At 41.1% G+C, this 27,790-nt stretch overlaps 1 protein-coding gene across 2 annotated transcripts; it reads right to left on the minus strand.

Moving 5' to 3' along the window:
• Positions 1-1,623: 1,623 nt before the first annotated feature.
• Positions 1,624-27,079, minus strand: LOC119791465 (growth hormone receptor-like). 2 transcript variants are annotated; one of them, XM_038297583.1, is made up of 7 exons: positions 26,808-27,079; positions 14,309-14,487; positions 10,162-10,340; positions 9,932-10,076; positions 8,270-8,360; positions 8,069-8,138; positions 1,624-2,790 (listed from the first exon to the last, which is right to left on the minus strand). In XM_038297583.1, the coding sequence occupies exons 1-7, from the start codon at positions 27,062-27,064 to the stop codon at positions 2,047-2,049; spliced, it is 1,665 nt and encodes a 554-aa protein (XP_038153511.1). In that variant the 5' UTR covers positions 27,065-27,079; the 3' UTR covers positions 1,624-2,046. The 2 variants fall into 2 exon arrangements, with proteins under 2 accessions (XP_038153511.1, XP_038153508.1); XM_038297580.1 differs by having other exon boundaries at positions 14,309-14,490.
• Positions 27,080-27,790: the final 711 nt, after the last annotated feature.

The raw sequence follows: 27,790 nt of genomic DNA on the forward strand, positions 1-27,790 counted from the left end.
TTTATAGCCCCCCCTGGAGAAACTCCACCAGCCGCCACTGGTGTCAACTAGACTCACTGTACCAGTTTTATATTAAAACAATGCCAAGACGGATGGTCCTCAGTAATCACCACAGAGATGCTACTGTTGCCTGCCATCACCCCTAACTACTATTTAAAGGTAATTTTAAAGAAAATCAGATTATTCCCAGGTGAAAAACATCCAAGGAGTAGCCATTAAAAACTTTTGACCTTAACCTGGATGCTTGATTACATAAGAGCAGTGTGTCCAGACGCCTCTGGAGGAGCTGCCCTGTTTTTTCAGCAGTGGATGTGATGTAGGGGGTGGGTTCGGTTTTATTTACTCTGAATAATGGAGAAAATAAGCAGTTTAAACATTTTTATCATGGGAGAAAGGACACCTGATAAGGTGTGCAGTAGGATCATCAGGATTATGATCCTACCTTGAAATATTCTGTTGTTTTTCAGAGTTGCAGGATCCCCACAAAGTGCTGGAATGGTCTAGTCAAAGTCCAGAACTAATGAAAGAACTAACTAACTAAATTTTTTTTTTCTTATTAACAATGACTTACTTATATTATAACTTTGTTTTGTGCTACTTGCAGTGATCATTTAAAGAGTTTTTCATTCACGTCTTTTAAAACTGAGAGGACAAAATGAAATCCAAACCCCCCGAAATAGCTTCTAATCCCACAAATTAGACATTAGCTTTAGCTTCATGGTGCCCAAAGCACAGTGATTCCCGTCTCTCTCAGAGGACAGGACATGATAGTGGTTAGGGCATATAGCTTGGAATCCTGAGGTTCTGGGTTCGAGCCCACCTCCCACAGATTACTACTGTGAGGAAAAACCTTTAACCCCCGATTGGTCCCCGGGCGCCGCAGGATGGCAGCCAACCGCTCCCCAAGGAGATGGGTTAAATGCAGAGGTAGGTTTCTCCAATGTGAGATCATTAAAGTTAAATTTTATTGTAATAATTATTATTATAGAGGTGGAAGGAAACCTGTTTAGGACGCCCCCAAGGTTCAGCTGCAATGGGTAGCGAGCAGTTATGCCTACACTGCAAAAAATGGAACTCTAAATAAGTCATTTTTACTCAAATTAAGTGCATTTTTTCTTGAATTCAGGTGGTAAGTGAGACACTTTGCCAATGGAACAAGACAATTTACGCTTAAAATAAGAAAAAACAATTGCTTTGTCTTATTTCAAGTGTATATTATCTAATTATCTTATTTTAGGAGTAAAAATACTCATTCCATTGGCAAATCATCTTGTTTGCCTGCTCAAATTAAGGGTAAATACACTTAATTTAAGACATTTTTTACTTATTTCTAGATGTTTTTTGCAGTGTACTGTTTAAAAAAACAGGTTAAAGTGTCTGATTTTTTGTTTTAGGATAGATTTGGTTCTTTTAAACTCTGTGAAAACTAATAAGTTTTGTTATGAACTAATAAATAAAACCCTGGAACCGAAAGAGGGAGAACTAACTTCTATTGCTGCACTGTTTCTGTCCTGACAGTCATATCATTCCCTGCAGATTAACTGTAGATGGATGCGGCCGTTTTCCCACTCAGGTCCTTATAATCCAGCAGAAGTGCATCTTCATCATTTCATCAGTTGAACATTTCTTTTTGAAGCGAAAAAAATTGTCGTTGAGTTTTTTTTGTTGTTCCCTTTTAAGTCTGCAGAACCAGGGTTTCTCCGTGTGCGCCGGGTGAGTCATCCGCCTCCGCGTGCTTTCACTGATGCCCTAACATGAACTGACACATGCGGCTTTAGCAGAGGTTTCATTTATGCTAGTCTGATTTGTTTTTCTCTGAACTCTTTCATTTTTCAGGCTGGTTCTCTGCTCCCTGTTCTTACTCGCCTCCTCAGAGATGAAGACCTGATAACGTGAGGAGCAAAAGGGTTGAAAAAATTACCTTTCACCCCCTGAAGCTATTTTAGTCCAGCTGAAATGCAGCCAGGGCCCCTGAGCAGTCAACCTCCTGGAACTGTCCTTCCCTTTCAGAGGAAAGGCTGCTGGGTAACTCTATCCTCTGCTGATTTAGGGCGTGATGCTTCCCAGCAGATCGGGAGGCAGGTAGCCATCCGGCGTCGGTGTGATCTTCGGGAAGGTGGGGTTGGGGTCTGGTGTTGGGTTTGGTGTCAGTAGGAGGCTGTTCTGCCTGTCGACACCTTCCACTACGGTGTAGACCGGAGCAGAGGACAGCTGGGATGTGCTGGACTCGGGGGGATCAGAAAGGCCCGTTTTAGCAGCAGGACTCTGAGAGGTGCAGCCTCTCTGACCTGAGCTAACCTCCTCTGGGTCATCTTCCTTCTTTTTGCTCTCATCCACCGCGCCGCTCTCCTTGCTGGGATTTTTGTCCTCCACTGTGAGCTGCTCAGGTGACAGCAGCACATTCCCATAGGACCTGACCTCGCCGACCTGCGTATACGCCGCTTCTTTGGGCTCTGGCTCCACAAACCCAGAGCTCTGCTCACCGGCGCTCGTCTGGGACGGCTTCGGGGTGAGAGGATGGACAGGTGACATGTTTGACTCGCTGAGAAGGTCTGGTTCGCAGCAGCTGCTGCGGCCCGAGTCATCGTCTCTGAAGCCGACCGAGAGCGGAGAGCAGTGCGAGGAAAGGGACAGGTCCATGAGACGCACCGTGTCCACGTCCATGACTTTGTTGCTGTGATCCTCGATGTCCAGGTCGATGAACTCCACCCAGGGGTCGCTGTTGTAGAGCTCCGGCCTCAGGTCTGGGGGACCGCTGAGGATGGATGTGAGTTCTCGAAGTTTCCCTTTCTGAAACACAAAGGAGACACAGCTCAGACCTCAATGCCATCCGCTCCATCTCTCAGAACCGAGTCCCAGACACATTCTGGTTCCTGTGTTTCCAGCAGAGATGCAGTTCAAACTGTGCTCTCTACCTATGATCACAAATCAGAAACTAGGGATGCATGATATAATCGGCCCCTTATCGGTATCGACCTTAAAACTGAATATCGGACATCGGCCACCCCACCGATATTTAACCCGATATTTGATCAGCTTCTGAGTTTCTAAAGTCTAAAAAAAATAAAAAAATACTACTTCTTCTTCTTCCTCAAAAAATTCTTTTTTACAGACTTAAAAACTTTTAAAGACATTAAAATATCACAATATCTTCATATGCTGATATATTGCCATTTAAAAACGCCATATCAATCTCTTTTACTAATGAAATATTGCTATATGTCATCGTTATGCTACGAAATCCCCAGAAAATTCACGAAATTTTGCCATATTTTTATATGTTGATATATTGATGCGGTATCGATCTATTTTACTAACAAAATCTCACAAGAATTTGCAAAATATCACGAGAGTTTGTAACAGAACGATGAAATTTCACGAGATTTTGAAAGTAAAATAGATCGATACCGCGTTTTTAAAAATCTATTTGATATCAGCATATGAAAATATATTTGAGTATATTATTTTTCAAAGTGTCGGAAATGGATAACAAAACTGCTATTTTCAATGACTACTAATTTTTGTCCAGCTTTAACATCGGTATCGATATCGGTTATCGGCTACATGAGTTTTAAAACATCGGCATATCGGATATCGGCCAAAATCCCAATATCGTGCATCCCGATCAGAAACCATAGGATTATGGGAAAAGGGGGAAAAGAGCGAATCCTAACTTTTTTTAAAGGGACTTTATGAGACAAAACAACACATGATAATAACCAAGGACAAATTATGCATGGCAGAAATAGGAATCTAAATGGTTAGAATCTGAAGATGGGGTTGTTTTCAGAAAAACCTGCCTTAATCCCACTTCTAAATGCCTTCAACAATTTATCCCTAATCTGAAACTGTTGCTTGGATCAAAAAGAAAAAAAACGACCTGGAGCCAAAATTTGATTTAATTATTCATCAGATCAGTTTGCAGCTGTTTAAAGGTATAGAGGACGATCTTTTATTTCCGGGTGGATCATCATAAGTGGTCCTCCTAATTGTCAATCATTCTGGTGATATGTTTACCTAAGGCGGTCCAACGTGCTCGTCCCGTTAGCTATCTTTTTCTGCAAATGTGCACTTTCAGGCGTATATCTGTGGTGAGCTACGGTTCCAGACAGTCATTGAAGCTCACCTTTCTCACCACGGTTCTTTAAAAACGGCAGAGAGTCATAAGAGAAATAGTGAGGCATCAGAAGAGGCAAACACTGCAAAAATGGTCTAGAAATGAGTAAAAATGTCTTAAATCAAGCATGTTTACCCTTCATTTTAGTAGGTAAATGGGATGATTTGCCAATGGAATGAGTATTTTTACTCTTAAAATAAGATTATTAGATAATATCCACTTGAAATAAGACAATGTGGTTGCTTTTTCTTATTTTAAATGTAAATTGTCTTGTTCCATTGGCAAAATATCTCACTTACCTCCTCAATTCAAGAACAAATGCACTTAGCTTAAGAAAAAATGACTTATTTAAATTTCCATTTTTTAGAGTGTAATACACAACAAAAAATGCCTTAATAAGAAAAAAATATAGGGTTTTAAGTGAATTATTGCTTATTTTTAGCAAAATAATCTGCCAGTGCAGCAAGCAAATGAGACTTGGTAAGAATTCTTAAAACAAGAACATAATATCCGAGAAGTAAGCATCCAAAAAAACTTAAATCAAGTATAAAAATCCATTTTTTCTTTTACTCGTTAAGATTTTTTCTCTTTCATTTATTAGTTATTATTGCTTAGAATTAAATGTCCTCTAACCAATTATTGCTCAAAACAAGCATACAACAGGCTTAAAAACAAGGCAAATGTACTTGATACCAGTTCATTTAAAGGCTTAAAAATAGTCTGTTTTTCTTAGCTAGAATTAATGCAATCAGATTTGATTAGCTGGAATATCTTAATGAGATGGTGTCAGTTCTTAAAACAGGTTAATATGGATTGTCTTATTGTCTTGAAACAAGTAAAAATGTACTCACAGTCTAAATGTTAACGCGACTCAGTCCGCAATGTGTGATATTTCAAGAAAAAAGCTGCTCAGAATTAGTTGTATTATCTAGTTAGGATGAAAAAAATGAATTTTCTTAAAACGAGTCCAATAATCTTAACAATATTCAGTCTTACTAAGAAAACACATTGAAAAACAAGTGTAATAAGACCAAAATGCTGAATTCAAGTTTACACTGCAAAAACAATCTAGAAATAAGTAAAACTTTCCTAAATTAAGTGTATTCACCCTTAATTTGAGAAGGTAAATGAGATAGTTTGCCAATGGAATGAGTAATTTTACTCCTAAAATAAGATAATTAGATAATATGCACTTGAAATAAGACAATATAATTGTGTTTTCTTATTTTAAGTGTAAATTGTCTTATTCCATTGGCAGAATGTCTCTTTTACATCCTCAATGCAAGAACAAATGCACTTATTTTAAGAAAAAACTGACTAGTCTAGATTTAGATTTTTTTTGCAGTGTATTAAACTTGTATAGATTTTCCTTTTTTGCAGTGTATATCCCGGAATGTTTTACGCACACTGGAAAAAAAATCGAAATCTAGACGAGTCATATTTTCTTAAAATCAGTGCATTTGTTCTTGAATTGAGGTAAGTGAGACACTTTGCTAATGGAACAAGACAATTTACATTTAAAATAAGAAAACACAATTGCATTGTCTTATTTCAAGTGCATTTTATCCAAATATCTAATTTTAAGAGTAAAAATACTCATTCCATTGGCAAATCATCTCATTTATCTACTCAAATTAAGAGTAAATACACTTCATTTAAGACATTTTTGCTCATTTTTAGCTCAGTGCGGGGAGTTCTCCTCGCAAAGCACTGTGGGATTTGCTGTCACAGCGACCCACCGTTGCCACTCGACAGCGGCGACTAATAACAAAGATGGTACAGGCACCGCGCAGTGGAGGAGGAGTTACGTGACCAACGGGGCAAAAAGCAGTGATCATCTCTCCGAACGGTCAGTTAACTGAGTTTGCTATAAAATCCACTATATAGTCCCTGCTGTATTTGGACACAGTAAGTTTGTATGAGCTATGAGAACAGCACATTTTAAACAGGACGTGTACGAGGAGAAATGAGCTTGTGCTTTATTTTTTTTTAAAGTAGAGAGGGCGAGTCTTTTAAAAAATCCTCCACACTACCTTTAAGTTCCAAATAAAAGCTTCCAATCAAACTTCTGCCTTCAGAACGTTTTGTCAAAGAGCAGCTTTCTGTCTTCAAGGTTGTTTAGAAACTGATGGGACAACAAGAGGTTCCCAACAAACCGTTCACAGAATTTCGGATGAGAATCAGAGGATGGGCTTCCAGCAAAAAGCAGAATTTGTCATGATCTGGCCTGTTTGCTGCACCTTAATTAGTCATTCCTCTCACCTGCCGTTTTCCCTCCCTGCCTCAATTATAATTTATTCCTCTCACCTGTTTCCTCTTGTTTAAATTCAGTTCAGCCTGAGCATTCAGGGCCAGATCATTTATTGTCTTTCTGTTAGCCTGTCTGTTATTTTTATTTCATGGTTCCTGTCCTGGATCCTGGCAGCCAGTGGAAAGAGGGTTTTGTGTCTGTCTCGTCTCCTAATCGTCCACAGTTCCTCCCCTGCTGAGTCCTCTGGGTTTTTGGCTCAATATGCGGGGAGGTTCAGTTTTTATCCAGTAAGCCAGGCTCCAAGGAGACCAGTTTAAAGTCCTGCTTCAAGTTCTGGTTCCACGTCCTGTCTCGGCTACCCTCTTCCACTGAGCCTGCCTGTCTACACCTGATCCTGTCTGCTCCTGTGCGTGACCACCTGGTCACGCTTTCGGACCCAGTCAGACTCTGACCCCCGGCTCACACCGACTCCGGTCTTACCGTTGCGGTGCGGTGGGTGCGGCGCCGCAGTGATTCCAATTCATTAAAAAGACGTAAACCTCTCTCACCGGCTGCTGAGCTGTCCGGCTGCGGTTACCGAGACACTCCGGCGCTGCAGAAAATTCAGCAAGAAAGCTATCCTTGCGGCGTGCCGGAGCCCTCCGCAACAAGCTCTCGTGTTATGGCGTGAAGTTACGTTAACTCAAGTGAACTTCTGTTAAATCTCCGGACCTGTTGCCGGAGCCGCAGAGCCGCACCGCTCTGTAGTCAAAAGGGCGGTGTGTTAGGGGGAGTGCGGGAGTTGCGGTCTCCGTCGGCTCGGTAACCGCACCGGAGCCAGTGTGAGCAAGGGGTGAACCCTCCTGCACTGCAAAAAACATCTAGAAATAACTGAAAAATGTCTTGAATTAAGTGTATTTACCCTTAATTTGAGCAGGTAAATAAGAAGAACTGCCAATGGAATTAGTATTTTTACTCCTAAAATAAGATCATTAGCTAAAATATGCTTGAATTAAGACAAAACTATAGTTTTTGTTCTTATTTTAAATGTAAATTGTCTCGTTCCATCGGCAAAGTGTCACACTTACCTCCTCAATTCAAGAAAAAAGGCACTAAATTTGAGCAAAAATGACTTATTTAGATTTCCATTTTTTGCAGTGTGGGAGCCTGTGGATGCCTGGAAGTTTGGATCCTGCCTCCTGTTTCTGTTCCTGCTTGATCTGGATCCTGTCCCTGTCTGTTCTGGATCCCTGACCAGGATCGGCTTCCAGCATGTCCTCTGGGACATTCTAGGACTGGACTGTTAAACCAGGTAAGTGGCCAACTCAGATAGTCATCTTCTGTCAGATGATCGTGGTCACTTACCTGTGTTTCTCCCTTAGAGTGTCTGAGATTGGGCGGTGCCCCGCCCCCCTCCTGCAGTGTCCGCGAGCCACAGCTCCACTTTAGCTTTTGTTCTATTTAAATAAACCTTTTGAACTTTCCTACTGACTGTCTCTCCTTGAATACTGGGTCCATCTGTCCTTGGTTCATGACAGAATTCTGTAAACCAGGAGAGCTGAACACCGATCTAAAGCACAGACCGTGGGAAAATCTACCATAGTAGGTTGGCTTCATTTAAAACAGCCACTGATTACCATGGTGATTCCTGCATTTTTCCAGGAGGAAAATCGCTGCTCTTTCATAAACAAAATGCTTAATCATAGCATGTGGAAACTCGCCTTCAGTAGATATGGGTCAATTCCTTGTATCTTAGGTCCAGGAACAGGAGGCAGCAGGATAAACATCAACCTGGAGGGAAAGCAGCAAAACAAAAAGGCTTAATGTCAAGCTGAGGGTATGAAGCTGCACTTCACAAATTACCAGTCAGTGGATCAATCCTACCCGGTTCAACACACATGTTCTGATTCTGATATACTAACTTTTCTTGGTGTGAAATGATGACCAGCAGCAGGATGGCTACTAGAGACAAAGCTCCGAAGATCAGTAAGGCCATAACTGGGAATCTGGAAGCTGGTTGACAGAAGAAAACAACAAACAGAAATGAATTTATTTTAAAAAAGTTAACGTTCTGAAGCCATGGTGTTATTAAGGCTTTCAGTATAGCAAAAAATTGAAATCTAAATAAGTAATTTTCCCTTAAAAAAAGTCAATTTTCTATTGAATTTAGACACTTGGCCGCTTTGCCATTGGAACAAACCAATTTACATTTAAAATAACAAAAATCAATTACTTTGTCTTACTTTGAGTGCATATAATCTAATTATCTTATTTTAAGATTAAAATACTCTTAATATTCTATTGGCAAATAATCTTATTTACCTACTCAAATTAAGGGTAAATCCACTAAATTTTAGAGATATTTACTTATTTTCTGGATCGTTTTTGAAGTGAGGAATAGGGATGGGAATCGAAAACCGGTTCCTGTTAAGAACCGGTTCCGTATTTTTCGATTCCATGGCATCGTTTGGCAGCTCGCTGAACGATTCTTTTTTCGATTCCCGCAGCAACAGAGCCTAGCGCGCCGGCTCTGGGGAGCACGACTTACGTCACGTTTTTTACGTACGTTACGCAGCTTACGCAACTTACGCAAGTTACGCAAGTTGGAAGAACTATTCGAGGAGGAAGACAACGAGCTGCGGTCACTTTGTGAATCAAAGCCCCGTCTTTCCTTAGCCCAGAGGGTAGATCAGGAAATCCAGCTCTATAAAAGCTTGCCCTCCATCCCCTGCAGGGATAGCGCCACACTGTGGTGGTGGAACAAGCAAGATGTGCTGCCCTTGCTATCTGGACTGGCTGAAAACTACCTCTGTGTGCAGGCTTCCTCCACCCCATCTGAGAGGGTGTTCTCCACGGCTGGAGACACCTTAAGCCCTGAAAGATCCCGTATCCTTCCAGAAAAAGCAGATATGCTCATCTTTCTGCAAAAGAACTGTTAATTTTCCCTACTACTGTTTTATAATTAGTACTTTTTGTTATTTAAAATAGGTTATAATCCCATCATTTGTTATTAGACATTGTTTGTTATTAAGTTTGTTCTTGTATTCATTTTTCATTTAAACACAGATGTTACTCCAGTTTCACATTTCCTGTGGACATCTTGATCTTGTTGATTTTGTAAGATTGTGCAATAGTTAAGTAAACAAAGTTGATTCTGATAATCAAACTGTTTGTTCTCCTTTTTCCCCCAAATTGGAATCGAAAAAAGAATCGATAAAGAATCGAATCGTTTCATAGAATCGAAAAGGGAATCGGAATCGTGAAAATCTTTTCAATTCCCAACCCTAGTGAGGAATAATGCACTGGAAAAACAATCTAGAAATAAGCATAATTTTCTTAAATTAATTGTATTTCACCCTAATTTGAGTAGGTAAGTGAGATGGTTTGCCAATGGAATGAGTATTTTTACTCTTAAAATGAGATAATTAGATAAAATGCACTTTAAATTAGACAATGCAATTGTGTTTTCTTATTTTAAATGTAAATTGTCTTGTTTCATCGGCAAAATGTCTCTTTTACCTTCTCAATTCAAGAACAAATGCACTAATTTTAAGAAAAAAATTACTTATCTAGAGTAGGTTTACCTTTAGACTGGATGTTGACAAACACAGAGTCGCTGAAGTCTCCAAAGCAATTCCCTCCAAAGGATTTGCAGCGAACCCGGACCTCATGGTTGACGTTGGTTTGTAGCCCAAACAGGGAGCGATGCGTGCTTCTCACCATTTCGGTCTGAGAGGCAGAGACCAAATCAGAGCTGAAGGATTCTGAGTTTCTCCACCTGAGCACAACGGGAGCATTTCACGCAGACACCCACCACTTCCCAGTGCTCAGAGCCGACCTGGCGGTGCTGGACCTCATACTGCAGCGCCATCCATCCCGTCTCCACGTCGGCGGACCCTGGAGGCTTCCAGCTCACCATTATGTCAAAGTGGGTGCTGGTCAGGCTCACGTTCATCAGCGTCCAGTTCAGCCCCACAGGAGGGTCTGGTTGCACTGCAGAGCAAAGACCCCAAAACTCAGATTAAGACCAAAGAAATAATCTTAATCTTTTTAAGGGCAATAAATTGGTGCAAGATTTTTTTAGTAATAAATAAGTAATTTTCCCTTAAAATAAGTGCATTTTCTATTGAATTGAGACACTTTGCCACTTTGCCAATTGCATATTAACTTATTATCTTATTCTAAGATTTAAATACTCATTCTATTGGCAAATCATCTTATTTACCTACTCAAATTAAGGGTAAATCCACTAAATTTAAGAGATATTTATTTATTTTCTGGATTGTTTTTGCAGTGAGGAATCGCACTGGAAAAACAATCTAGAAATAAGTAAAAATTGTGAGTGAACGTACACCTTTGAGTAGGTACACTGCAAAAATTGAAATCTAAATTAGTAATTTTTTCTTTAAATAAGTGCATTTTGTCCTAAATTGAGGAGGAAAGTGAGAAACTTTGCCATGGAACAGAACAATTTACATTTAAAGGCACACTATGCAACATTTTCCAGTTAATTAATGTGTTCCATAACGTTTTGGATGATTAAATGAGTCATATCAGGTCGAACAAAGGTTTTCTCGGCCGCCCTGGTGGTCTGTAGGGGAAATACCTTACTTGCAATTGCAGGAGCCCTCGGCCCGCACCCACAGGCTCAGAAGTGCATAGTGAGAGTCGGTCTTGCTTTACGATGAGAACTGCTACACGCCCCCAGTGAAAGGCATGCTCGTTGATAGCTCAGTGGCGATATTTGTGCAGTTATCATGGCGGAACCAGCGAGAAAACAGCGAAAGCCCATGTCTGAGCAGGCAAGAAAGAGGAAAAGGGCTCCGGACAGAGAGAGGAGTCGTACACGGGTGAACATCGGGCAAGCTTTTTCCGAACGGCGAGAGCTAAAAGAAAAAGAAGGCTGCAAGGCTGACGCGGACTTCGCGTTTCTGCTGATGCGATTGTAAGTAACATTGGAATGGTTTCTCTCTCTCTGTGTGCATGTTTCATACTGTCTGCTAAGCTCAAAACAACCGCGCCTGGCTTGACGGAGAAACCAGGAGAACAGCTGAGCATATTTACGACAGTGCACTTTTACTTTTGCCCTCTGGGGGGAGCCTCGCTGGAAAATCAACACCGGTTGCATAGTATACCTTTAAAATAAGAAAAAAAAATTACGTTGTCTTATTCCAAATGCATATTATCTAATTATCTTATTTTAAGAGCAAAAACCTCATTCCATTGGCAAATCATCTTATTTACCTGCTCAAATTAAGGGTAAATACACTTAATTTAAGACTTTTTTGCCTATTTCTATATTGTTTTTGCAGTGTATGAGATGGTTTGCCAATGGAATGAGTATTTTTACTCTTAAAATAAGATAATTAGATAAAATGCACTTGAAATAAGACAATGCATTTGTGTTTTCTTATTTTAAATGTAAATTGTTGTGGTCCATTCGTCCAAATGGAAATATATAAAGTCAGAATTGTTTGTAGGGCAAAATAAATACTCATATGAGCAGTTTTATTTAAAACACACGCAGGTAAGCTACTCTTATGAAGCCCTAAATATACCATAAGCATGAGTCCCAGCTTTTTCACTGCTCTCTTGCTTTTTATGCTCCCATAGATTCTCTCCTACTAGCCTATGGACCTTTTCTGGGCGCTCATGTCAACTTTTGTAATTTTGAGGGTGGAACCAACCTGACAAAATAAGCTACCTGTGATTGGTTACTTTTCACCTCTCACAGTGATGGACACAAAAGGAAAAATTGCTTAGGACCTGTCACACCTTGCCGATTTAGCCAGCATACGCCCGACGTCCCAGAATCTTCTAAAACACTAGCATAAGCTGAACTTTCTATGTTTTTTTTTCCAATTTTGGGCGTATGCATAGAGTATTCATAATGAGTCCAGAACTTATGTCCAACAACAGCCTAACTTATGCAAAATGCATGGGCATTAAAAAAAAAAAACAATCAAGGATGATTGTTGATATATGATTGGCCTAATTTAGGTGTACAAGCTGACAAATAACTAACTGGCCTGCCTGAAATAACAAAAAAAAAACACAGATTTTAAGACAGGATATTTTTGAGAATAGAAATTTTCTAACTTTTTTAACAAAAGAGAACATTTATATCGATTTTTAAGCCAGAATGATTTTTACATTTAAATATGATTTCCCTACCACTTTAAAGCTACAGTGTGTAACTTTTAGCGACATCTAGCGGTCAGACTGCAGACTGCAGCAACATCAACATCTCTCCCCCACCGCTTCTCCCCCCCAACACTGCAAAAAATAGAAATCTCAATAAGTTATTTTTTCTTAAAATAAGTGTGTTTTTCCTTGATTTGAGGAGGTAAGTAAGACACTTTGCCAATGGAACAAGACAATTTCCTTTTAAAATAAGAAAAAACAATTGTATCTTCTTATTTCAAGTAAATATTATCTAACTATCTTATTTTAAGAGTGAAAATACTCATTCCATTGGCAAATCATCTTATTTACCTGCTCAAATTAAGGCTAAATATACTTAATTTAAGCAATTTTTTACTTATTTCTGGATTGTTTTTGCAGTGAACAGTACGGCGAGCGTTACGGGACAAAATGTCTTCCACGACGTCCGCATCACCTACCTTCTCAAGTGATGAGGTTTGTTTACATAGATAATTTTACAGATAGTATTTCATTAGTCTGTGTAGGGTATAGATTTCATGTAGACTTAAGATAATAAATATACCCGTTATTTTTTCTACATCGTTGTGACGTTTTGGCGATCTCGCAATCGCTAGTTTGTTGGCTCTGCGCTGCCGTAGCGCAAAGATGTCAGCCTCCATGGCTGCGAGACCCGCTCCTATGTAATTATAAATAACGAATTCTAAGGCAACGCAAATATTAAGGTTAAGAGGCTGAGCTCGTAGATGATGATAAATAACATAGCTATGTATAATATATTACATTTCTGACTGTATATCCCTGTAATTATTACACACTGTAGCTTTAAAAGATTGAGTTTTTAAGGTTGGAAAAGATTGCTAGATGCGCTACGGCACTAACCTGACTCCGCCAGATGGATTTGCTCTACATATCCATCTGGAAACTTTCCGTTGAAGTAATTTTGGGAAGGGGAGAAAATACTGGTTAGCTGATTGGCCTATGTTGGTGATAGACGGGCCAAATAAACCAATCAGATCAACGAAGCAAATGACGTACTAACGAGTGATGACGAAAACACAACCACAAGCCAGGCACAAGCCAATTGATAGATCAAACTCTTGCCGAAACTAGTCGGGAGAAGAGCAAAAACATCTTTTCCTCTGAGAAAAGCCTCCAGAGCAGTGTTTTGCTCTTCTTTCAGTGAAGAAATACTCTGTAATTCCGATCAAACTTGCTCGATAGCCACACTAACGCTAGTTTAATTGGCTGAAGCCGCCATGTTCTTTAGACTGAACTGTCGCGCTTCTCGTTGCGTCACACCTCAACTCGCCTCAAAGCCAACACTGATTGGACGTTCGTTTGGTGAACGGCTCCAAATTTTCTTTAACGGAGAGTCTCCAGACTGATCTGCGAGTGAAACCTTGAAAGCTCGCGAGATCAGGATGGTCTGACGAGGCTACTACGGCACTACCATCGATGTTTACCACGTTAAACATGCTGGTTTGTGATGTCATTGCGACCTCTACTGCGCATGCGCACTTGCGTTGTATGAATGCAGTTCACACAGGAGATCACATACAAGTCGCATATATTTGGAAATGTGAACGGCAACGCAAAAAAAAAATCGGATTTCACAAAAAAATCTGAGCTGATCATTAAGGCCTCCATTGTGAACATAGCCTCTGATTCTTCCCCCCTCTAACAGGTTTAAGATCTAACTCTGATGGAATGAAAAACAAAGTGTGCAGTTACTCCTTTCAATAGAAAAAAAAATGGAGTGGGACGTTCGTGACATGTTTCTGTGGCTGTTAACGCACCAATGTCGTTGACAGAGAAGGAGATCTCATCATACAGGACAGCTTGGTCCCTGGAGCGCAGCTGCACCGTGTAAGACGTCCAGACGGTGGTGTGTGTCTTGTTAAAGAAGCACTCGTCTGTCCTCTCCCTGCTGTAGTCAGGACATTCACTCCATTTTCCCTCCAAGGCATGGGGGGGCCTGTTAGGTGGGTGAGGGGAAAGAGAGTCAGTCTAGAAAATCTGTTTAGCAAGGCTGGAGAGTTCACATATATAACACTGGGACAAATAAAAGGAGACATCGCCACAGGGCTGAGAACAGGAGAGAAAGCTTAATCCATTACCGCCACTAAGATGGGAAATTGAGAATGAAAGGCAAATGGAAAAAAACCTCAAGGGAAAATGTACAACAGAAGATGTTAAAAACAGCCAGTGCAACTGAGAAACAGAAAATCTAACAAACAAACAAATGTATGAATTACTGCATGAAATAACAGAATTTTTACAAATATAAAAAAACAGCAGTGCGTTAGGAACAGAGATGATTATAAAGTCTAACAGCTGTTGGGAGGAAGAATCTGTGATGATGCAGCTTTGTGCACCTAATGCCAGGTTCACACCGTGTCAAAAATCTATTCTCTAAATGGAAACGCTGCTGTTTCTACAAAAACTCATGTTTTTCGATAAAAGTTTTAAACTAGTTTGTTGCTTATGAAATCTATAAAGAACACGAACATAGAAAATCTACAATTTATTTACGGAATAAACAAATTTTAAACTATTAATAAAAACGAGATAACTAGAAATTCACCCAGAGAGTGAAGACCTCTGCTAAGCAGTAAATGTTGCATTATATAGTGATCTACACCTATAGCCAGGGGCGGATTAAGAAATTTTGGCCCCCTGGGCCTGACATGGTCTTGGCCCCTCAACCCCCCGCGCGTGCGGGCGCACACACACGCACCCACTATGCAAGAAATACTGTATACTGTGAACAGACATGCACACTGTCCTGTACAGAAGAGTGCACATACTGCACACACACTATTAGGTATACCACACAGACACTGACAAGCACAGGTTTCACACAGACACAGGGGGAGGGGATAAATGGCCTAAAAATAAACATTTTGGAAAATGATTATGCCCACTTCAGTGATGGTGCATTGGGTCATTTGAGAGATATTATGTATTGGAAGTTGGTAGCTATCATGAAATAAACCCCCCACCCCACCCAAAAAACTAAATCGGACATGATTTTTGCCCCCTTTTCCTCCCTTCTATCATTAAAAATAAAATAATATCTTAGGAAAACACTTTGGCATAACGGCAGCTGTGCAGCAAATTGAGGCTCAAAGTCTGTATCTATTTGTGGTTAAGCTTGAGGAGAAGGAGAAAGGTAAAATGATAACATGCATCGGAGAGCACCACAAAGAAAGGTGTAGGCCAGTTCATGGTACAAGGGCTGCATGCAGGTCAAGATAGCCCATTTCCAAGAATGCTTTAGTGGCTGGACAGGCACTGGACATGTCCTGAACTCAGTGTCAGACGTGGCTGCCGAATACTTGGATGAAGTGAAGCAGCTGACAGATCTCATGCTGCCCCATCTGAAGACTGTCCTGGCCAGGCAGAGGATGGATGAGGAGACCTTCCCAATGGACCCTGTCAGTGAACAGGCTAGTAACATTGATGGCACCCCTGTGCACAACATTGGGATGGAGAGACAATGTGGCAAGGTGGACTACAAACTGAAGAAGTTGGGCACACTGAACGCAGTCAATAGGTCAATAATTTTACAGAAGTGCCAGGAGCTTCAGAGGTTTCAAGGCAGCAGCACAAGCAAAAAGGGAGGTTGAACTCAACTGGAGTAAATAGATGAAGGCAAAATTCGAGAGTAGGGCAGATGAGAAACAAGAGATGGCTCAAAGAAAGGAGAGTAAGAGACTAGACATGCTGGACACACTGAAATCTTTTGATGGCCCCTTCACGATAGTGGGGAAGTTTAAAAGTTCATTGTGGATGAAAGTCTGCACAAGAATGCAAAGCTGCAGAGAATGAAGCTTGAGGTTCAGTTTGCCAGAGAAAGCACCAAGCTTCTGCCTAAAGTCAATCCTATCTTCACAATCCAGGTGACACTTCCCAGAAATGGCGAAAGTGCAATTCTCCAAGTCATAATGGATACTTAGAATTTTATGGTGGTGGTAAGTATTCATGAAAACAGGTAGCCTAACATTAGTGAATGGGTGAATTCTGGAAATAACATAAAAATCTTACACAGTGCACCTTTAAGCAAGGGGTTTCTTTCGTGCTTTCAATTTTGCAAAATCATCCACCACATCATTGAAGTCCAACTCTCTTGTCAGCTCACTCTCAATTGCCATTAGAGATAACGCATTTAATCTTTTCTGAGTAATTCTTGTGCGCAGCTCATTTTTTACTCTTGACAAAAGAGAGAATGAGCGTTCTCCCTCACAGTTACTGACCGGTAGAGTGAGAAAAATCTGTAGCGCAATGTATGTATTAGGAAACGTAGGCTGTAGTCCAAAATGTATTATTGTTTTGAGCAGTCCTGAAGGGGTCCTCTCCTCATCAGTGTTGTTGAGCTGTATAAAAGATTTGAACTGTATAAGCTCCTGTCCAAGACTTTCATTGAGGTCAGATGGGTATGATTCAGTGAGAATCTTGGCCTTGTGAAGGACTGAAGCATTGGACTCTGTATCCAAAGAGAAAAGGACACTGAACAAATTGTTCAGATGTTTGTAGGCCTCCAGACGGTGATTAAGGCTTGAACTCAGTTGATCAATAGAGGCAATAAATGTCTCTATTTGAAACAGTTGCCTTCCCTCAAGCACAACATCTGGGGATGCTGATTCATCAGCAAACTTTTTACGTTTCCTCGTCCGTTCAGCCCTGTAAGATGGGGTGCCACCCAACATGTTTAAGGCTTTCTGCTCAAAATGATCAAATAGATCTCTTTGGGAGAGAACAAAGGTGCGCAGAGATTCCAGCAATCTAACTGCTGTACCAAGGTCCATGTCTGCTTTTTGAAGTTGCAGACTTGTGGCCTGAAATCTGGACAGAACAGTGTCCCAAAAGCCTGCCATGAAGGCCATCTCAAGTGAATCCAGCTTCCGCACTAGACTGTCAGCTTCAGTTCGTGTGTCTCGTTTCTCTGTGTCATCAGTGGAAATAACCTGTAGTGCTGCTTTTATTTTACTGTAGTTCTGCCACAGTGCTTTGGTAGATTCTGCACGGCAACTCCAACGCGTGTTGGATAAAGCTTTAAGTGTGAGATCTATGTTGGAATTGCCAAATACCCTGTCCCATCGGTGTGTGGATGCAGTTGTGAAGTTGTAAATAGACTGAATCAAGTCAAAATACTTAGAGACTTCATTTCCACATCTGTCAATGCTGTTGACTCCCACCAAATTCAAAGAGTGAGCTGCACATGGAATATAGTGTATTAATGGGTTGCTTTTCTTTAAGTGAGCCTGCAACCCATTATACCTCCCTGACATGTTGCTGGCATTATCATAAGCCTGCCCCCTGCAATTTGACAGCTCTAACCCTAGATTTTCCAACACAGACATGACACAGTTAGCCAAACTTTCACCTGTATGGCTAGTAATGGGCTCCAAACCCACAAAGCGTCCAACAACACTGCCCTCTTTGCTAACAAAACGGAATATGAATGTCAATTGGTCCACATGAGATAAATCTGGGGTTGAATCCACAATGATAGAGTAGTATTTGCTTGCTTGCAGTTCCTCTGCTATAGCCTGTTTGGTTTTTGCACCCATCAATTCAATGAATTCCTCACAAATGGTGGAGGACAGATATGAGGTATTACCTCGACCCATCTGCCCAAACTTTCTGATGTGATCCTTTAGAAAGGGATCAAATTCAGCCAGGACCTCCAGAATACCAAGGTAGTTCCCATTGAGAGGAGACCCTAACGATTCATTTTTACCCCTAAATGCAAGGCCCCTTTCTGCAAGGAATTTAATGACTGCAACAACTCTTTGTAACACCTGCCTCCAATAGCTGCTCTCTGCCTGAAACTGTTTGAACAGGTCTGCATCAACTGTGGCACCTTTGGCGCGGTTCAAGCCTGCTTGCATGCAGGTTATGTGCTCAGCACTTCGCTCATGTTCACCAAATCTTTCTGAGTGTTTCCAATCACAATAGCCTGTCACAAAAGAATGCGTTTTTGGGGAAAACAGTTTGCATGCAAAGCAGTAAACATTACCAGTAGAGGGAGAGTACATCAGCCACTCTCTTTGTACTCGTTGTCCATTGGGCAAGTGTGAAGTAAAATGTTCATTGTTTAGGCATCGGGTTTTGCCTCCTAGCCCACTGTTCCTCACAGAAGCTGGATAATGGCTGTGACGGTTGTGAAATGATTTTGCACCTCTTTGAATAAGAACTTCCTTCATTGACTCAGTGAGGGTCTCAGCCCATTTAGCGGGATCACTAGATAGAGTTGTCACTGTAGATGGTGTTGAAGAAAGATTCAGCTCATTTTCTATGCTGTCCAGAGGTGCAGTGACCTCACATTCATCCGAGCAACTGGCTACTGCTGAATTGGTTGAATCATAAGCATCAGAAGCATTTGGTTCAGTGTCTACACTTGTAGTGGTCTCAGGATCTTGGGAGCTACATGCTAGCTCAGGTGCATTGCTAACCTTAGCTGAATTTGCAGTAGCATTTATAGAATTGCTTTCAGCAGATGTCTTTGTACTGAAGAAGCTGGAGATATTTGGAACACTCTCAAGTAAAACTGATTCCTTTTTTTTCTTTTCATGCTGAATTTTTTTTCTAGCTCCTCCACTTAAACGTTTATGATCCATATTTCCCTTCTTTCTTTGCACATAGGCTCTTTGCCTATCACAACAGATAAACCAACTATGTGTGTGTGTGTGTGTGTGTGTGTGTGAGTTTGTTTGTGTGTTTATGATCGGTGCTGCTTCCTTCAAGTGTGTGAGGTGATTTAGAAAACTAGCAACCCAGCATCAACACTCCAAAGCAGAGAATAACAGCTTACTAGCATAGACAATTGAGAGCAGAGAATCAACTTATTCGTCTGATAGACAGCAGGAGAGCAGAGTGGTCAGTGATGATCGAATCAAGAAAATTTCTAAATGGCAAGGGAACAGACTGATTTGTACTGAGGAGAAAGAGAGAGAGAGCCAATTACAGTGAAATATATTCCAAGAGAGCCAAGTGACTAGCTGAAGGCAGGGACAAATGCCTTGGAGTGAACAACAAGAGTGCAAAGTACCAAATGGCAAAATGTGGGAAGACCAACAGGCAGATCTGCTTTTACCACTTATCTTCACAACCAAAAAGTCGCTAAATGATGTTTTTAGTTGCTAGCCAGGTATGGCCAAAAGACACGAAATCTAGCGGCAAACTCGGTCAATCACACTGACAGTGAAACAAATATTTTGAAAAGATAATAATTGTACAACTTTGTGCACTTTTGTCTTCTATCTAAATATTTTCACAAAGGACACCAAAATGTTGCTATCTGCAGGCAGCTTGCTAGCTATGATGGCAGCAACGATGTCTGCCAGACAGGAGAGAGTGGTCAGTGACGATCGAATTGAGAAAATGACAAAATGGGTCAAAGACCAAAAAGTTATTAACTGACAGCAGTGACAAATGTCAGACTGTAAACTTTTTCGAAAGAAAAGGACAAAATGGGAAGATGCTGATAGTAACAGCAAAATGGAAAATATAAGAATTTCCAAGTAATGCTCAACTCAAGTGTGTGTGTGTGTGTGCGCGCGTTAAACTTCTTGTTGAATGATTTCAAATTATCTCTGAGTCTGAACTGAGGGAAAGGAAACCAAATTTTGAGCAGTCTCTCACAAGTTCAAAATACCAAATGAGGAGATTCTAAAAGAACAGACCGGTTTATGAAAGACTCGATGGGGGAGGGGCACAGCTAAGAATACTTGAGTGAGATTCTTTGATCCAAATTCGAGATAGAGCTTTTTGATAATGATAATTTGTCAGAGTAAGGTTGTGTAATCAAAATTTGAGAATGAGCTTTGTCAATCAATCAAGAATATTTGCATTATGTTCTGTGATCAAAATTCAGAAACAACCTTTAATAATTGATAAAGAATATGTGAGTGAGGTTGTATGATCCATCCAATTTGAGAATTAGCTTTGATAATAATGATTGAGAGCCTCTGGCCCTCTGTGGATCATGGCCGCGGGGCCAATTTTGCCTGGCCCCTTGGGGCCTCTGTGGGTCGTGGCCGCGGGGCCAAGTTGGCCTGGCCCCTTGGGGCCTCTGACCCTCTATGGATCGGGGCCAAGTTGGCCTGACCCCTCGGGGCCTCTGGCCCTCTATGGATCATGGCTGCGGGGCCAAGTTGGCCTGACCCCTTAGGACCTCAGGCCCTCTGTGGGTCACGGCCGCGGGGCCAAGTTGACCTTGCCCCTTGGGGCCTCTGACCGTCTGTGGCTTGCGGCCGCGGGGCCAAGTTGGCCTGGCCCTTTGGGGCCTCTGGCCTTCTGTGGGTCGTGGCCGCGGGGCCAAGTTGGCCTGGCCCCTTGGGGCTTGCGGCCGCGGGGCCAAGTTGGCCTGGCCCTTTGGGGCCTCTGGCCTTCTGTGGGTGGTGGCCGCGGGGCCAAGTTGGCCTGGCCCCTTGGGGCCTCTGACCGTCTATGGATCGTGGCCGCGGGGCCAAGTTGACCTGGCCCCTGGGGCCTCTGACCCTCTATGGATCGTGGCCGCGGGGCCAAGTTGGCCTGGCACCTTGGGGCCTCTGACCGTCTATGGATCGTGGCCGCGGGGCCAAGTTGGCCTGGCCCCTTGGGGCCTCTGACCGTCTATGGATCATGGCCGCGGGGCCATGTTGGCCTGACCCCTTGGGGCCTCTTACCCTCTATGGATCATGGCCGCGGGGCCAAGTTGGCCTGACCCCTTAGGACCTCAGGCCCTCTGTGGGTCGTGGCTGCGGGGCCAAGTTGACCTGGCCCCTTGGGGCCTCTGGCCTTCTGTGGCTTGCGGCCGCGGGGCCAAGTTGGCCTGGCCCTTTGGGGCCTCTGGCCTTCTGTGGGTCGTGGCCGCGGGGCCAAGTTGGCCTGGCCCCTTGGGGCCTCTGACCGTCTATGGATCGTGGCCGCGGGGCCAAGTTGACCTGGCCCCCTGGGGCCTCTGACCCTCTATGGATCGTGGCCGCGGGGCCAAGTTGGCCTGGCCCCTTGGGGCCTCTGACCGTCTATGGATCGTGGCCGCGGGGCCAAGTTGGCCTGGCCCCTTGGGGCCTCTGACCGTCTATGGATCATGGCCGCGGGGCCATGTTGGCCTGACCCCTTGGGGCCTCTTACCCTCTATGGATCATGGCCGCGGAGCCAAGTTGACCTGGCCCCTTGGGGCCTCTTACCCTCTATGGATCATGGCCCCTTGGGGCCTCTTACCCTCTGTGGATCGTGGCCGCGGGGCCAAGTTGGCCTGGCCCCTTGGGGACTAAGATTATTATTTTTGCAAAAGTAGTTTTGCTTGGGTCGCGGCCGCGGGGCCAAGTTGGCCTGGCCCCTTGGGGCCTCTGGCCCCCTGGGCCCGGTAGGCCCGGTCATTAATCCACCTATGCCTATAGCTAAACCTTGCGTGTCTGGACGTCGTCACGTCTGCCACCCTCTGGTTTAGGGAGGAATTGCTTGTTTCTAAATCACAACCTCATAATGTTCAAGAATCCTTAAAATCCTGTATAGGTGGAAGGTCAACTTAAATTAATTAAAAAGCTTATTTTATATTATGCAAAGAGCAAACATTGAGTTAGCCTTGTGAGACCGTCCTGATCTCGCGAGCTTTCAAGGTTTCACTCGCAGATCAGTCTGGCTACTTTCCGTTAAAGAAAATTTGGAGCCGTTCACCAAACGAACGTCTAATCAGCGTTGGCTTTGAGGCGGGTTGAGGTGTGACGCAACGAGAAGCGCGACAGTTCAGTCTAAAGAACATGGCGGCTTCAGCCGATGAGACTAGCGTTAGCGCGGCTAGCGAGCAAGTTTATCGGAATTACAGAGTATTTCTTCACTGATAGAAGAGCAAAACACTGCTCTGGAGGCTTTTCTCAGAGGAAAAGATGTTTTTGCTCTTCTCCCGACTGGTTTCTGCAAGAGTTTGATCTATCAATTGGCTCCTCTTCGTGGTCGCTCTGTTAGTACGTCATATGCTTCGTTGATCTGATTGGTTTATTTGGCCCGTCTATCACCAACATACACTGCATGAAAAGTGAGATTTTCGTCCCCGTAAACTCCCGCAGATCTGCCTGATTTTCGTCAGTTTCCGACAATTTGCAACCCGTGCTTGTCCGCGTTTGTCGTGCCACAAATTGTCGGAAACGTACCGTGACTTGATGATGGCATTAAAATCATTTCAAATAGCATTAAAATAGCATTAAATTAGAGTCACTCATTCCTGTATGAACCCTGTGAGTGCTTAATTTAATATGACATATTAAAAAAATCCCACCATCATCCAGCATATGTTCAGTTTCTGCCCAAATATATATGTAGATTTTTGTAACGGGGATAAGGATAATTCAAAACTGCTTTTTTTTTAATGAACTTGTTCACTACTTCCAAACTCAGCATCTCTTTTCATTCCTGTAATAAGAAGTTTCTTTTGAATGGATTTGATTAAAGTTTAAGTCCCTCGGTATAAAATAAATATTTTGATGGAGATGAGAAATCTGCTTCCTCGTTGGTGAATAACCAATAGTTTGGATCCAATCATTTAAATAAACGGTGTTAGTTTTTTTTTATATATATATATATATTCAATTCAATTCAATTCAGTTTATTTATATAGCGCCAAATTCACAACACATGTCATCTCAAGGCACTTTACAGTTCAACCAGATCATACAGTCAAATTGATACAAAATTTTCTATCTAAGGAAAACCAGTTGATTGCATTGACTCATTGACTCAAATACAATCCCCCACACTAAGCATGCTTGTAGCGACAGTGGAGAGGAAAACCTCCCTTTTAACAGGAAGAAACCTCCAGCAGAACCAGGCTCAGTGTGAGCGGCCATCTGCCGAGGCCGACTGGGGTTCAAGGAGACAGAAGCAGAGATACAGGAGACAGAAGCAGAGATATATATATATATATATATATATATATATATATATATATATATATATATATATATAAGAATTGTGCTATAATTTCTAGTCACCGCTCTGTTGCTGCTATATTTTAATTTGACGAACCGGAATTTGTCGATGTTCTTTTTCCTGTTTGGTGCGATTGCAATTGCGGATCTTGACCTGGCCGGACCTTATGACCACAGTGTACCAATCTTCTCATGGCTACTTCCAACAGGATAATGCACCATGTTATAAAGTAAATCATCTCAGACTCATTTCTTGAAACTTTTCCACTTAAGTAATTGTGAATTGAGCATATTGACAGACAACATTTTATTTTTTATCTTAAATGCAAATTTTTTTTTTTTATAATTACTGCTCTAAATGTATTGCTCTGTCAGCTAAAGATCTGTTTTGGTCTCTATACTTTAATTAAATAAATCAATTCAAGCTAAAATGTAAGAGGCTATACTAAGCCTGATCTCTTTGTTTCAGAGAATTTCTTACCCAGAAAGATGTCACTTGGGGTAAAACCCCCCCTGCAACCCTGGTTTGCATTTGTATAGCTCACAGCATGTTCATTTACATGTTAAAGCCTCCCCTAGAATTCCATGGGGGGGAGGCATGGGGGGAACACTGCCTAAGAGAGTCCACGTCAATTTCTGACAATTTATGGGAGTTTTCGGCGAAGCCTGCAAATTGTCGTAAACTGCCGCTAACCTGAAGTTCCACGACAATCTACAGTGCCGCATATTGACGAAAATCCCACTTTTCATGCAGTGATAGGCCAATCAGCTAACCAGTATTTTTGCCCCTTCCCAAAATTACTTCAACGGAAGGTTTCCAGATGGATATGCGGAGCAAATCCATCTAGTGGAGTCAGGTTAACATTTAGTGTCCTAATAAACAGAGATTCTGAATTTCCGATCAACCAAGGTCTAGAACGGATTTGGGAAATTTCCGCATGTAAACATAGCTGGTAACATCTTTTTACCTGATTCTACTTATGCATTTAATTAATCCAATATAAACCTGAGATTTTTGCTTCTTTTGGTAAATGGCCTGTTCTTATATAGTGCTTTTTCAAGGGCTTGAACCGTCAACCCCTTCGATTTCAGGGCAAACTCCTACACCTGACGCCATTTTGATATGATGTGTTTCATTATTCTGGTCTTTCTCAAGGACCCAGATGTATGGCTCAAAAAATCCGAAATTAAAGTCTAGAACTGAAAGGGAAATAAGTCAAACTGGATTTCCAGTACCATAAAATACATTTTAAAAGTTGTTCAGTTTAAAATAATTAGATACTTTTTAAAATCACTTTAACATTATTATATACAGCTTTTAATTTAGTGAAATTTACTTTCAGATGAACACTTAATTTCAGATGGTGTATACATAGAGATTAATCAAAATTGAGAAGCTAAAGGCTCAAAATCTACAGTTCAAAAGTGTGACTCAGTCATTACATAGCAGTTATATAATGGTCCATATAAGAAACAATCAAATCTTTTAAAATGCATGCAGACTAATGCGAGCTTTTTCACTTTTTTTTATAAAGTAACCTGCAAACACTGTCAGGACTTTGGCTGATTAGTTTGGATGTAAAGCCTCTCAGTGGACTTTGGCTTTCTAACCTGGTGGGGCTGACTGAGTACACTGTGTCAGATAAGGCTTTAGACCTGCTGTGTAAACAGTCTGCCTATAACATGGTCCTAATCAGATCAGTGGGCCAAAGATGATGTGCTTCATTTCAATGAGATTTTATCATCTGAGTCGTCCTCAAAGTCACGTTTTAGCCATGCTTCAGCTGTAAAACCACAACCTAATGCATGGTTTTTGCACCTGATTATTTATTTACAACATTCTACATGTTGACCCTTTAAAGCCCTGAATCCATTAACGGTTGTTCAACATTTTCTTTGCTGTCAATCAGATTTTATAGTAAATAAAGGTTATTTTATCAACATTGCAAATATAATCAGGGTACATTTAGGTATGAGGCTAATTAGCCACAGTAGGCATCTAAGGAATAACTCAGAATTTCACTATTTTGATATATGTTAATGCTGTTTGCTTATATAACAAATTAATAAAACTGGAATATGTATTTTTTTTTGTCTTAGCCTTTTAATGTTGTGGAAAGTTGACTCGCTTCACAGTCCCAGGGGCCGTTAGGCGCTTTTGATGCAATAAGAAAACGGTGTTAGAAATTGGCCTACATGTGTCTTTGAACAAAAGTTATGTTTTCAGTATTGAAATGTTTCAAATTTAGCAGAGATGTTGTAAAATGACTTTACTGCACTTTAATAGGAGCTTCTATACCTTTCTTTGCAAAAACATACGTTAAAAACACAAAACATTTTTTTAAACTACCAATTTTTCTTACATAGTGTTTCAAATCCAGCCAAAAATCTAAAACTTTTCTGTCTGGTCCTGGGAGCTCTTATTTCGATTTTTCATTCATTAATCTTTTGCTATGATATGAAATTATATGTTTAATATGCATTTAACATGATTTAACATAGTGAAATAATTTTTAATAATCATGATATATATATATATATATATATATATATATATATATATATATATATATATATATATATATATATATATAAATAAATATATATAATTTAAAAATATGAAACAGTGATAAATCATGTGAAATGAATATTAAACATATAATTTCATATCATAACCAAATTATATGTATAATATTTCATTTACTACTTTCTCTAATCTTAATTCCTTAATTGTATGGTAAAGCTAAAACCTTCAAACCCAAAATCAGAAATAACTTTCAGAATTTTGGGCGATATTTTTAAGTTTAAATATATATCAGTTGTAAAAAAAATAAAAATAATCAATGAATCTGTATTTGTTTTCTACGGAAGAGGATTAGGGCCTTTTTAAATTTAATTTCAGTTTAGTATGGGAAAAAAGTCAGAATTCTGAATTTTTTCTCAGAATTCTGATTTTAATCTCAGAATTCTGACTGAATTCTGACAATAAAAAAAAGTCAGAATTCTGAGAAAAAAGTCTGAATTCTGACTTTTTTTATTGTCAGAATTCAGTCAGAACTCTGAGATTAAAAGTCAGAATTCTGAGAAAAAACTCTATTATACAACCCGCTTTACAGAAGTTACCAGATAAACTTTATGCAGTCTCACATCCTTCCTCTTGAATGGATGTTTATATTTCGCATTCCCAAAAACTAACTGATATTAAAATACTCTTTATGGTGTCCTCAGCATCAGAGGTATATGTATAAACAGTAATTGTATTAAACATAATCCTGTTGGCTATATTTAGACTGTAGCTGGTATTTAGCTGTTGAGCTTCAGTCGTCCATAAGGGGTTAAGAAGAGGAAAACAGGTTTGGGTATTAGTGGAGAGGATTCTTACATTCTGTTGAAGTAGAACAAGCGCAGGTCCCTCGGTTCTGAGAGGTTCTGGAAGGACCCGACGCTCCATCTGCAGCGGAAGGTCTCCATGTTGTTGGAGACACAGTTGATGAGGTGAGGACCGACTGTGAAGAGAAAGAAATATGATCTACACATGATTTTCATCAATATCTGCTTCTTTTTGTCTTTTTTCTCTTTGCATCGAAGCTGTAGGAAGCTTGACGCATGGTACCAGAAACCAAATTCCCCTCTGGCCATGAGGCGGCCTTCAACTTTTTCCTAGAAGTCCATTTCCAGCTGGGGAGGAGAACGCCGCGGGAGGAGAGATCCCCGGCTCCGCTGTCGTGGAATAATCTGTTTGTTTTCGCCCTACTGAGAAATGTGCTAACACAGAAGCAGCTGCGTGGCTCAGGTTTTACTGCCTGCACAAATTACAGCCATCTGTGCACAGAGCAGCTTTCTGTGGACGGCTTCCAGCTGCAGGATTCAGGCCCGCTGGACCCCAGAAACAAACCGAGGGTTATAAACGTCTTTTCATTCACGTTAACTGGATTACCCCAAATAAAACAATAATCTCAGGAGAGTGCAGCAACACTAATTTTACATCTAACTACACTAACACTGTTTTCCATCATTGCATCATTCCTTTCTTTAGCTAAAAGTAAAAAAAAAAAAAAGATTTATGTGATTAATGAATAATTAGGTTCAGATTAATTTATTGCAAAAAGTTTTAGTTACCTAAATGTTATGCAACAAACCAAATTTTGGTGTTGCACAAAATGTTCATCAGCTCAGGAGAAGCTCAGAAAGAGTCCAGATAGAGCTGCTTTTATTAGCATATAGAGAACTGAAGCTAGTAGAACAGCTTTCACTACGTCCAGCATGAGTGGTTCCAGACGGGGGCCAACAGGGGCCAGGACCCCTGCAGAACTGGTCTTGACCTCTGCTATGGCCCCTATAGTAAAGACATAATGCTACAAACAT

This window comes from Cyprinodon tularosa, unplaced genomic scaffold (genome assembly GCF_016077235.1).
Source record: "Cyprinodon tularosa strain WSP-4 unplaced genomic scaffold, ASM1607723v1 ctg391, whole genome shotgun sequence".
Taxonomy (NCBI): domain Eukaryota; kingdom Metazoa; phylum Chordata; class Actinopteri; order Cyprinodontiformes; family Cyprinodontidae; genus Cyprinodon; species Cyprinodon tularosa.

What these genes read in the sequence shown, in the direction of transcription:
- LOC119791465 (XM_038297580.1), bottom strand. Translation starts at nt 27,064, where the DNA reads ATGGCCAGAGGGGAATTTGGTTTCTGGTACCATGCGTCAAGCTTCCTA. An exon ending in TGTCAACATCCAGTCTAAAG is followed by an intron (nt 8,361 to 9,931) that starts GTAAACCTACTC and finishes TCTGTCAACCAG; the next exon opens with CTTCCAGATTCCCAGTTATG. An exon ending in ATCATTTCACACCAAGAAAA is followed by an intron (nt 8,139 to 8,269) that starts GTTAGTATATCA and finishes CTTTCCCTCCAG; the next exon opens with GTTGATGTTTATCCTGCTGC.